At 39.1% G+C, this 12,493-nt stretch overlaps 2 protein-coding genes across 5 annotated transcripts in view; both read right to left on the bottom strand.

Annotated features, from left to right (window-relative positions):
- NIPA2 (NIPA magnesium transporter 2) overlaps positions 1–12,493 on the bottom strand; it is a 52,684-nt gene that overhangs the window by 24,717 nt on the left and 15,474 nt on the right. Inside the window, exon 1 of one of the 4 annotated variants that reach the window (XM_081290560.1) lies at positions 644–770. The exons of 2 other annotated variants lie outside the window; for them this stretch is intronic. The gene's annotated coding sequence lies outside the window, so the exon portion shown is untranslated. Of the gene's footprint in view, positions 1–447; positions 588–643; positions 771–12,493 lie in introns of those variants that run through there. One more of the 4 variants, XM_081290559.1, reaches the window with a different exon arrangement.
- NIPA1 (NIPA magnesium transporter 1) overlaps positions 11,495–12,493 on the bottom strand; it is a gene marked incomplete at its 3' end in the record, with an annotated part of 36,690 nt that continues 35,691 nt past the window's right edge. The window contains exon 5 of the mRNA XM_081290563.1: positions 11,495–12,006. Coding sequence (XP_081146689.1) covers positions 11,495–12,006 — 512 coding nt within the window. The remainder of the gene's footprint in view (positions 12,007–12,493) is intronic.

Below are 12,493 nucleotides of genomic sequence, written 5' to 3'. Positions count from 1 at the left end.
TATATTTAATGACTTGATATTCTATTCTAGCAAAGAAATTAAAGAAGCACACTCGCAATACCAAAATATACTGAGTTCTGCACAACTGTATAAAGTGAAACACTAGATTCAGGGATCTTGTCAAAGTTAGGAAATTAAAGGACACGTTCAATGCGTTACAGAAAACGGAAACCACTTTCTAAAACTCACCAAGACAAAACTAATCGAAAGAACTTATTGCACACGCGCCACCGACAAGGCCAACGAGCCGGATTTCCGTGGGATTGAATGGCAATCCGATGCGCGGCGGATTTCCTCACTGCGGATTACTAGGAGAGCCGCGTCCATCTCAGAACACGCGTAAAAGAAAGTCGCCCCGGAGGGGCTGTCCCCCGACCCGAGATCTGCAGGCTGTCCCGCAAGTCAGCCCCTTGGCGCGTGCCTCAAAAGAAGGAGCAGCGACCTCACCCCAGGCGGCACGCGGGCCGCGCGACTTCCCCTCGGCAATCCGACCCTCGGAACCTTGGCTCACACCCCCACACAGGCCGCTCCCTCCAGCGCTCGCGCGGCCACCGCCTCCGTCGCCGTCCGGGGGTAAGTGCGAGCATCCGGGGCTGCTGTCGTGCAAGCCGCCTTCTCCATGGAAGCGTTGAGATAAACCTACCCAGGACGACCTCCAGCCCCACCGCGGCCGGGACCGAGGGCCACCGCCGAGGAGAACCAGGGCGCGACCGAGTGACGCCAGACTCCACGCGCGCACACGCGCAGTGCCGAGCCCCGCAGGCCCCGCCCCGCGGTGCTTCGACCAGCCGGTTCCGGCTTCTTCACCCGGCCGGGGTCAGCCAGGCGCGGGGGCTGGGAACCGGAAGGGAGAAAGGTGGTAGGGAGTATTTTATGAAGTGACATTACCCCCCCCCCGCCAAGATGATGAAAATATGAATTCTGTGCGGCGCTTATTTAAAATGCAAATTTCTAGGATTCTGCGTGCGCAGCTAAATTTGAAGCAGCGTCTCGAAGATGCAACTGGTACTCGGAAGCTGGCGAAGGGCGGGGCCGGGCAAGCTTGCTGGGGAGTGGGAGGGGCGTGGTCAAGGAAGCCAGGGCTGCCTCTCAGGCGCCAGACACTTCCATTCCCAAAAGCTTACCATCCGGGTCCCAAAATAGATGCAAGTTTGTGATTTGGTAAAGTTGATGGGTGAATTTGTGACATTTGTCTTGCGACATTTGTAATAGAGATACATTTTTCACAAAAATGCATAGGAAACTGTTAGGCAATCCCGCCTTAGCTTCTCAATGGAGAAATTCCCTGGGACCTACCATCAAGGTTTCTTCCAAGAAACGCAAAGAACCTCATTCAAAAGAAGTTGGGAGGAGGACCAGCTCCAACTAGCTAAAAGTTGGAGGGTGAGATCTGCCAAAAGTCAATGATTCCTTGGTTACAGGTGTAAAGATCTCTTGGACTTTGTGACTAGACGCAAAAACGCTATTGTGCAATTTCAGTCATCTGGGTTGAGAATCTGAGTATAATGAATTATATTTTTATTGAGACAGAAAACAGCAAATGTAGTTTCTCCATTTCAGACAATGTATTGGGCTGTGTTCTAGACTATATGCAGAGCCCTGTGGTTTTGATATAGGTCACTATGCAGTTTCTAGTTTAAAAACTTTTAATCTGCTGTGATCTTGGCAACCACACAATTGTGCATCTTAGAACTGATTTTTTTTTTTAAGCCCGGGGCCATTAGTGTCAGCTCTAGGTCATGACATCTGGACCTCCTTTTGGCTGGGTAAGGAACAGCATTCCTTACATTCCAAGTAGGATGAAAAGGGACCTTGGGTCCAGCTACCACTCCTAACATAAATCTAAATCTCTGTTGTCAATATTGAACTCAGGCTTTTTATGGGACCAAACCTTTTTTTTTTTTTAACTTTGTTTTTTTGAGACAGGTGTCACTAAGTTGTCCAGGCTGGCCACAAACTTTGGATCCACTTGCCTCACTTCCCAAGTTTCTGGGATTACCGACCAGTCGTGCACACCCATCTCAAAGGACCTGTTTTGCTTATTTCTTTGGTCTCAGCCAGATTGACTTGATAACATTGTCAGATAAAGAATTACATTTAATATTAAAATATAACTGGAAGGTTGGTCTTTAATGATGTGGGTAGATTTACAGTATGGCTGACCTATCCCTTGAATCTGCATTGGCCTTGGGACTTGCTTTGAGCAGGAAAATGTGGTAGTTCTTAGCCTAAACAAAGATGAGATGAAACCTGGACTGACCTGCAGGAAGAAGGGATCCTGTGGGGTCCCCTCCAGACCGACTAGCTGACCCATAATTGAGACCCTGCAGGGATTGGGCCACATTGCTCCAAATTAGCAAAACTGCCCTAGTGATACATGGGCATATGAGAAAGAATGATTATCTTAAGCCACTCATTTTGAGATGGACTGGTAGGCAGTAATAACTAATAAAGACAGCAACAGACACCTCTAGAAGGTAGATGATTATAATGAAAATAGTTGTTGGCTCATATGAACAGGAATGCTTAGTTCTAACATGTTAATTTAACCTAAGGAGACCAATATGATGCATGTTGTTTAAATGCCCACATCACTTCTCCAATACATAGTATTCTGTGAGTGTACCTCATGATCAAGCAGTGATCATGAGATACTTTTAAAGTTTTTAAAACTAATTTTTCCTCAAATATTTCTGATGGAATTCTGAAATGGCACAACTTCCTTGGAAAACAGGCTGATAGTTTCTTAAAAAGTTAAAACACATTTCCACCATAGGACCCAGAGGTTCTATTCCCAGGTATTTACCCAAGAGAATGAAAATATATATCCATGAAAAGACTTATGAATGAACATTCCATAGCAACTTTATTTGTAATAGTGAAAAAACTAGAAACAACCCAAATATTCAAATGTGGAACAGATTGTTGGCATATCCATATAATAGAACACTACTCAGCAATATAATGGAATGAACTATTGATACATGGTATAACATAGCTGAGTCTCAAAATAATTTTGCTAAGTGAAAAGCACCAGACCCAAAAAAGTAGTATATGCTAATTAATTACAGTTATATAAAACTCTAGGAAATGAGAGCTAATATATAGTGATAGTAAACAGATTAAAGGTTGCATGGGAGTGGAAGGGAAAAAGAAGGCAGGATTACAGTGGGTCAAAAAGGGTGATGGATATGTTCAGTTCCACTGATATTTTCATTATACTTAATGATATAATGCTTTCATTACAGGACATATGACAAACCAAATTGTACACTTTATAAGTGTGTAGTTTATTATATGTGAATTAAATCTCCATAAAATTATTAAAATCTTGTCTTTGTTATAGAAACATTGGCAAGACTCCTTATTAAAATAGTATTTTTTAAAATCATGCGTTAGGAAATCAAATAGTTTTCTTATGTTTCTTAAATTGTTCCCCAATTACTCTCATGTTTTGGTTTTGATACCACAGAAACAAAATAGCAGAGCAGATGATTATTTTTTAACTCAACCCCCATCACTAAAGTTGCCCTTTGTCCTTTCAAAGTAAATTGTGGCATTCTCTATCATTTAACTTATTTTTTGGTGGTGTTGGGGATTGAACAGGGCCTTGTGCATGCTAGGCAAGTGTTCTAACACTGAGCTACAGCCCCAGGCCCCTCTGGGATTTAAAAACATTACTGTTATATAATATTTTTCAGTTAGCATTTGTTCATTCAAGGCTATACATGACCTCTAAATGTAGTGGGGCATTTTCCAGAATATTTAGTTGGAGGAATGGCAGGGAGAGGGAGAAAATGAAAAAGATAGGAATAACTTGAAGTGAATTTAGGTAGAACACTTGGATATTCATTAAAGGGCGGGAGTTGTTTTTTTAATAATTGCCTCACCTGGTGAAATGGAAAATGTATGTGCTGAGCAGAAAAATGCCCACTAATAGTGTCCACATCCTAATCCTTGGAACCTGTGATCATATTACATTACATAGCAAAAGGTGCTATGCAGATGTAATTAAGAATCTTGAAATGGGGAGATGATTCTGGATTGTCCGGGTAGGTCCAAAATAATCAGAGTTCCTTCTAAGGGGAGGACAGGAGGGACAAAGTTTAAAAAAAGAACCAACAATGGAAGAATAGTCAGAGAGATATGATGTTGCTGGTTTTGAAGGAGGAGGAGGGAGCCATAAGTCAAAGAATACAGGCAGTCTCTAGAAACTGAAAAGGACAGGGAATGGATTCTTCCTCTGAGTCTCTGGAGGAATTAATCCTGCCAACACCCTGTAAAACCTGTGTTGGACTTCTGACCTCCTGACTATAATATAATAACCCACAAAGCTTGTGGTAACTTGTTAGTCACACAAAACTAGAGTGATTATTCTAAATTCAGTAGGAGGAGAACATACCAAGTCCCCCAGGCATCTTCACCAAATATAAAAAGATGCAATTTCATAGGCAACCTAGTTTAACATTTCTTCCATCATATCAGTTATTTTATTCAGATTGATTGTGTTTCTTGCCTTGCACCTCCCCCATCCTGCTCATCCCAGTCCAGTTTTACTCCCAATGCTAATATCCTCAGCTGAAATTAATCTCTCTCTCCTCTGAAATGCTAAGAGATATAGAAGTACTTAGATATTATACAACTATTTCTTGACTATACCACCACCTCTCCAACTTAAAACCTTTTAGAAACTACATATCATGTGAAGTTCAAAATAATAGGTCTGTGAGTGTAACTCAGTAGTAGAATGCTTGCCTAGCATGTGCAAGGCCCTGGGTTTCCTCCTCAGTACACCCCCAAAATTAATTATTATAATAGTATATAAATAAGTGTGATTAATACTACAACAAATATGCCAACAGCATCACACTTAAGGGTTATCAGACAGGGACATGACAGCAATAGAGGAACCCTAACAAGGTGCCAGGAAGGTAAGAATAGCTTGGTTTTCTGTGCTCCTCAGAACTAGATATCCAGCTCACACTTAACTATTGTGCCTAGCTGGCAGCTAGAACTAAAAGTTCCTTAGTAGTAATCAAATAGGGCTGCAGAATTTGCCATCCACACATTTCACAGCTGCCAAAAGCAGTCTGGAAATAATTAAACATACAAACATTCCTGATTTCAGTAGAAGTATACTTTGATCAAAATGTGTGTAATTAAAGTAAATCTTTGCCAGGCACAGTGGTGCATGCCTGTAATCCCAGTAGCTTGGGAGGCTAAGGCTGAAGGATGGCAAGTTCAAATTCAGCCTCAGCAATTTAGCCAGGCTCTAAGCAACTCAGCAAGACACTGTTTCTAAATAAAATATAGAAAAGGCCTGGGAATATGGCTTAGCCAGTGGTTAAACGCCCCTGTGTTCAATCCCTGGTATGTATGTATGTATGTATAAATAAATAAATAAAAATAAATAAATATCTTTTTGGATAGAGCCTAAGGAAAAAAATCTTTACTCAAATTATTTTTTCTCATTTAATAAAATAACTGAGGTTGGGGTTATAACTCAGTGGAAAAGTGTGTGTTTAGTATGTGTAAGGATCTGGGTTTGATCCTGGTACCAAAAACAAAATTATTGGACACTAGAAAAGGTTAATGACAAGATTTCTGATGATGTTCAGAGTACTAAAAAATGTGTTATGATTCTTTAATTTTTTATGGACTTAAAATATAAAATGACGTGTTACGCAACTCAAAAATGTATAAAAGATTTGAATGTGGTAGCACATACCTGTAATCCCAGCTACTTGGGGGGCTAAGGCAGGAAGATCACAAGTTCAAGGACAGCTTGGGCAACTTACTGAGACCCTGTCTCAAAATAAAAAAATAAAAAAGGCTAGGGGTATAGCTCAGTAGGAGATTGTCCCCTAGTTCAATCCCTACTACCAAAAAAAAAAAAAAAAAAAAAAAAAGCCATATTAAAATAGAGCTGATGGGGATGGGGTTGTGGCTCAGCAGTAGAGTGCTCACCTAGCATGAGTGAGGCGCATAAAATAAATAAATAAAAGCACCACATAAAAATAAATAAATAAAATAAAGGCACTGTGTCCCACTACAACTAAAAAAAAATTTTTTTAAATAGAGCTGGTTTTCTATAGTACTATCATTTAATTCAATCAGAAGATATGTCCTTCATATATGGATCTGCACCAAGACAGATGCACAAGCAGACATAATAGGAAAAAATGTGAGGATCTGAGATGATTTGGAACCTGAGACTACAAAGAATTCCGAGCAAAGGGAAAAATCAACAAGTATTCCACTAGAAAGAAGTTATTTTATTTTAAAACACATACAGATTAATAAATATTATTGGAAAACTTAATAAATAGCCTTTTTATTTACATAAGGCAATAACAACATGCTATGACTATTTCTATAAAGCAAAACATAAGCAAATCTTAGTCATTGATAAATGTGTGTATGTATGTATGCTAATTGGAAGCTCCCCTGATACATTTACATGGAAAAACTTGAATGCAACCAATCAACATTTGACATTTTTTAAAATCTAGACTTCTTCCTCCTTTCATGATTATATTATATTTTATAAGGAGATAATAGTTATACTTCAAAAAGCCAAGAACACTCAGGAATGCTATGAAAATCAACACTCTTAAACCTTGTAAAGTGCAAAAATACCGACGAGGTGGAGGGGTAAATTAATATTTCTGACAAAAGAAACACTCTGAGTTTTCAATGTGACCTTTTGGCACTAGTGGTTGGGGAACTCCTAACATTCACCTGGTATCAGATAGTTGATCATCAGGGTTGAGCTGCTTGAAAGCAGAAAGTTTAGCATTATTCCTTACAGATTCAATACAACAGAATCGATTGGTCACATAGATCATTAAACCTTCTGTAGAACACAGCCTAAGCCAAACATCAGAGGAGCTCATTACCCCATCAGAATGTGAGCTTTCAGTGCAGTTTTAAAAGTCCTTGTTTAATTTCCATATTTTACAATAGAATATATAAAATCCTTCCTTTAAAAAAAGGAAAATTAAAGCTTTACAGAATCATGCAAACTTTACACCCAGTGTTTCCTTTACTTGCTTGGTGCTTGGAGCTACATGCTCTACAGCACCATCCTGAGCAGACTCCATGGTCAATGCAAACTGAGTTCTATCTACCATGTCATTTCCAGAGCAGTTCTGAGAATGGTGCTCTCATCTGAGACCATCAGAACACTACTAAAAGTGCTAGCATTTTAGGTACAATCAATTTGGAGAACCATCCCACCCCTTTGGAGGTAGAAAAACTGAGGCACAGAAAGGTTAAGCAACTCACCTATATTTGCACAATTCAGGGAAAATTAGAGAAAAGAAGAAATAAATCCTTCTCCCTGGCTCTCTGGGCCTTAGACTCTGCTTTTTAATTGCTTTGGGTACATTTGAAATAGATGTTTATTTACATGATCATTGTTCTACTGAATATCAACTTTTTAAACTAGACAGTGTATTTTGATGTAACAGAAGTTACATTCTCTTAAAATAGAATTGTTTTGTTGCATTTGATAGCATATGAGAAATGTGTATGAAAAAAAAAACAAGCAGTGGTATTAGGCCAAATTCTCATGCCTGTTCCTATAATTCTTAATCTTTTCAAGTATACATGGAGGTATAAGAATCTGGCCAGATGTGAAAAATCACCTATGAGCTAAAGGACAGACCCTTAAATTCATCACCAGTAACAACTGTGGAGTGGAAATGAGGAATACAAAAAATTGAGGTATTTTATATGATAAATTGGCTTCTGGAATGACTGGTATGCAAATTGGTCTTTTGCTAACTGAAGTTAACAGAATCTAGCTATGAATATGAGTAAGACATACAGAAAATGAACAGAGGTGTCATTGGTAGGAAGGTCAACACTAAAAAGATGATGATACATTTTTGGTCCCTGAGAAGACGGAACACCAACATTCCATCCAATCCTGCTTGATGAGTGAACAATGTCCTTGGTGTCAAACATTCTGAGAAAGATAACTCCTTCAGACCACAGAAACTAATCCACAGTCATGAAGCATTCTTTTCTAGTGTCTTACTGGGAACCCTAACCTGGACTTAGTAGGCATCAGAAAAGAGCTACGGACATGGTTCTGTGAACCATTGGAGCATCCTCTCTGCTCTTATGGATTACTGGAGCAGCTTGGGAAAGAGACAAAGGTATTATCTCCTCCAAGAATTATATGGCAGGGGCTGGGGATGTAGCCAGAGGTAGAGCACTTGTTTGCTATGTGCCAGGCCCTGGGTTCATTCCCCAGCACTGTGAAAAAAAAAAATATGCAGCAGGGCAGTGGTCTGTACTCATCAATACCTATTTCTGTTGACTGAGTGTTCGTCCACACCTGGGAGACACTGCATCTGAGTGCTTTACAGAAGTCTAGAAACTGGCCTCTAAAAGTTGAGCATAGTATTTACCAGGAGCTAAGCTGTCTAGGAAGAAGGAAGAGGAGCAGTAACTACCCATTTGAATAGTGTTTTCTTCTATCAGAAAAGAAATGTAAAACCCAAAGAAAACAACAAAGGCCAACATATTACTGCTGGAATTAACTTCTGGAAATAAACTGAGTATAACAAATTGGCTTAAGAAGTAGGAATTAAAAGAATATTTCTTATTGCTCAACAAAGAGCAGCAAAGTGTATTATATTAACATTCTAATATGAAATGACAGTCTGAGTGATAAGCAAAGCCACCAGAAAACCAGATTCCTCCCCAAAGGTCCTAGCATGGGCCTCACAGAAATGCAGTGGTTATGCAGATTGCGAAATGCTAGGATGGTATCCTTGGGCTAGGTTTATGTTAAGAATCCTAAATTGGTTCTATACTTGGTCAATAAGCAGAATAGAATTAACGTGAGAAAACAAGGCATTGTCCAAGTAGGAGAGAATAGCCTATTTAAGTATCTATCAAGAATAATTCTGAAAATTGTAATCAAAAACCTTTGATTTTAGAAAAAAACTTGAAAATAAAAATACAGTAGATATTTTTCTTGGTTTTATCAGAGATAAATCAAAGAATAACATCATAATGAAAATGTTTCACAGGCTTTACTTTTGGAAAGACCTATAAGAGATCCATTTCCATATTAGGATCTCCCCTGAAACTCTCAATTTGGGGTCCTTTTTTCTTTGTATTTCCAAGTTAATTATGAAAAAAGCAAATTTGTGAAATGATAGTAGAAATTTGAATTTATGTGCTTCATGTTAAATTTAGAACATCAGACCCTGGTCATTTCAATTACTCAGAGGCTACTGTCACACATATGAAAAACAATGAATGACATGAACTTTGTTTCACTGGAACAAAAGCTATGTATCCTGCCAAAGAAATCTACCAAATATATATAAACCTGGGAGATTCTGTTCCAGGATCAATCACCTTCAGAAGAGCTATTAATACTGTGAGATTTTGTTTTAGTCTAAAAAAAAAATTATAGGGAATATCATCCAGAAATTCACAACTCTGAATATCCATGGGATAATTATGGATTAAAATATAGAAAGGTACACCAATTGAGGCATTTAAATAAGCTTCACATGTAAGTTGTAGCAAAACATAATTTTTAAATTATGAAATTTCTTATATTCTTGAATAATTATGTGTTAATTCTTTCCCAAACATCTCCTTAACTAGAAAATTACTTTTGTGCCAAAATTACTGCAACTTTTAGTTCAATAAATGAAGGGTAATATTTCTAAAAATGCCAGTGTTAAAAAAATAACCTTAAAGAGCTGATGAAAGAGGAATGGACATTTGGAATATTAACTACCAGTTAATATAAGATTTTTAAATTTTTTGAAATTATTTTGTTGCTGCTCTTCACAAATCACTGACAAACCAGGATCATCACATGTACTTTTAATTCATAAAGGTATATTTTTGCTTCATGTTAAACTAGTCTCATTTTATTTGGTCTCTTTGTTCAAAACTTTAGGGAGGTATTCCTTGGATTTTTACTTCAGAAATGTTCTTTTTGCCTGGAGAAAAACACCTTTTTAAAGTAACTATAGTTGGATATTATTAAATTTCAAGTTCTATTTCACCTAATCTACTTTACCCAAGCCCCCTTTCAATTTAGTATAGTTCCCTATTCAGATAAAACACTGCATGTGAATCAGACAATATATTGATGAAATTTTTGCATCACTTCGTGTTCTTCTCCAGTTTAATACACATGGGAGGTTGTTATGGACAGAAGAAAGATCTCTTTTATCCAAATGTTGGCATAATTAATTGCCATTTTACATTTAAGAATTGTTTTGTTTTGTTTCTGGCACCGGGAATCAAATCCAGAGCCTCATTCTCACTTAGGAAATTTAGTGAGATGCTGGGTGAGGAACTCAAGAATGTTCTACATCTGAAACAAGAAGATCAAACTGTTTCCATCTTTGTTAGAAACTCCTTTGAAACTATGTGTGTTCCAACTTGGTTCTGTATTAAAAAGTGTTCTCAACATATGTGTTATTAAACATTTTTTTCTCCTTTAATAGCCTTATTATCAAGTTAAATAGTTTATTTCTTCTGGATGGCCACAAATGCTTGCTGTGTATATATTTGATACTGGATCCCAATTACATAGGTTGAAAGCAAATAAAATACCTCATGCTACTTAATCAATTGTCTTTACTTGGACAATAACTACATGCTAAATGGGTCAATCTGCTCATGTGCCTTTAGTTTTGACTCTCCTCCAATATACAATTATTTCTAATTGCTTTACAATTATTTATAATTTGAACATTGAAATGTTAAGGTATAACCAAGGAAGTGGCATTATTCTAATTTAAGAGAACATACAGTAATAGTCAAATTAAGTGAATAATTCAAGTGATAAAGGCACTGAAATTGATTTGAGCTATTGAAAGGTCATCCTGCCAATGGAACACTGCATCACATTCATTAACTGTTCTCTCTCTATTTGCTATTAAAATGTCTTGGGTGGGTGCAGGAGAGAGCCTATTTGTTAGAGAATTAAAAACAATTCAATGTATATACCTCTTATGTGAATGAGGTACCTGAATGTTATACATGCTCAATGCAAACTAACACAACAACAGTCACATTTACTGTACAGAGCCAGATTTCAAGACAAGAATTTTTCTCATTTCCAGAGTAATCTTCTAATTAAGAACATCTGCTCTCCTGCAAAGACTAACCAGAAAGAGCCCATCTTTATTTACTCATTAAATCATGTTAAAATGTTTTAAAAGGAAAGAGTAGTCATGAAAGCTTCCAGGTTAATGGAAATGAAAATGAGATTTGTCTCATCAGACAGAGATGATGCCCAGGCAACCACTGGGAGCATCAGGCTACAGAGGGCTGGGCCCCTGCTCTGCTGCTGAGCCAGGCTCCCCACTGTCCACTCGACCACCCATTAGTACACAGGCAATTATCACATCAGGGATTGAGGGTCTCTTCTACTTCACATCCAATCAGGACCAGAGACCATCTCTGAGGCCTGTTCCTCAAGCCCCCAACCCCTGGTTGCATCCTAGTCTGTTTTCATATTGGATTTGTTCATTTCCCCAAGATTGAAATTGAACTCTTTGAACACCTGTATAAGGACAATCCCCACGGAGACCGTCGTGAATCCACAGGCCATGCCCAAGAAGTCCACCAGACCCACGTTGCTCCACTCCCGGAAGAGGATGGCTGAAGCCAGCAGGACAAGTGTGGTGAACACCACATAGTAGATGGCCCCGAACACGGAGGAGTCGAAGCACTCCAGAGCCTTGTTGATGTACCTGAATTGGACGATGATGCTGCAGCCCAGCACAGCCAGGAGCACCAGGCACAAGCACAGGGCTCTCTGACTAGATGGGTTGTTGTGCAAGATGTCTTGGGCTGCCAGCCCAATGCCCTTGGTGGAAGGCACGGTGAAACTCCCCAGCAAGGAGCAGATGCTGATGTAGACCATGATGTTGGTGGGCCCATGGGCTGGGGCAATCCAAAAGATGAGCAGCAGCAACATGAGCAGCACGATGCACAGGTAGCCCACAAAGACTGCAAGACAGATGGCACACATTGACCTGGGCAGTCCCCCACTCAGTGACTACCCAAGGAGACAAAGCTGAGGCAGTGCCTGTGCTCCCACTAGCCACCCCTCTACAGTGGCAAGTGCACTTTCCTCATCATTATTTTTACCATTAAAACATTCATAGGGGCTGGGGATGTAGCTCAGCACTTGAGTGACATGTAAAAGGCCCTAGGTTTGATGCCTGGCATGGTGCAGGGTTGGCTGGGTTCAGTATGCCTTGTACAGGTGTACCTGAGCATTTGCATATTGCAAAGTAGCATCCTTCTACTTCTCCTTTATATTCAGTTAAGGCATTATACTGATTGCTTTTAAATTATGTGTATAGGAGGTTGTATTTTGCATGAATTTAATTCCCAAATTGTGAAGTTGTCCCTCACAGGGCTGGAAACTGCCTGGACATGCAAACTAGACCAGATAGGCAAACAAATCAACAAGTGTGAACATGCAACCCAA

The sequence above is a fragment of the Spermophilus citellus genome, assembly GCF_964194105.1.
Source record: "Spermophilus citellus genome assembly, chromosome: 4".
Classification (NCBI taxonomy): domain Eukaryota; kingdom Metazoa; phylum Chordata; class Mammalia; order Rodentia; family Sciuridae; genus Spermophilus; species Spermophilus citellus.
The sequence above is the reverse complement of the archived record's forward strand: the minus strand, read 5'-3'. Positions and strand labels throughout refer to the sequence as shown.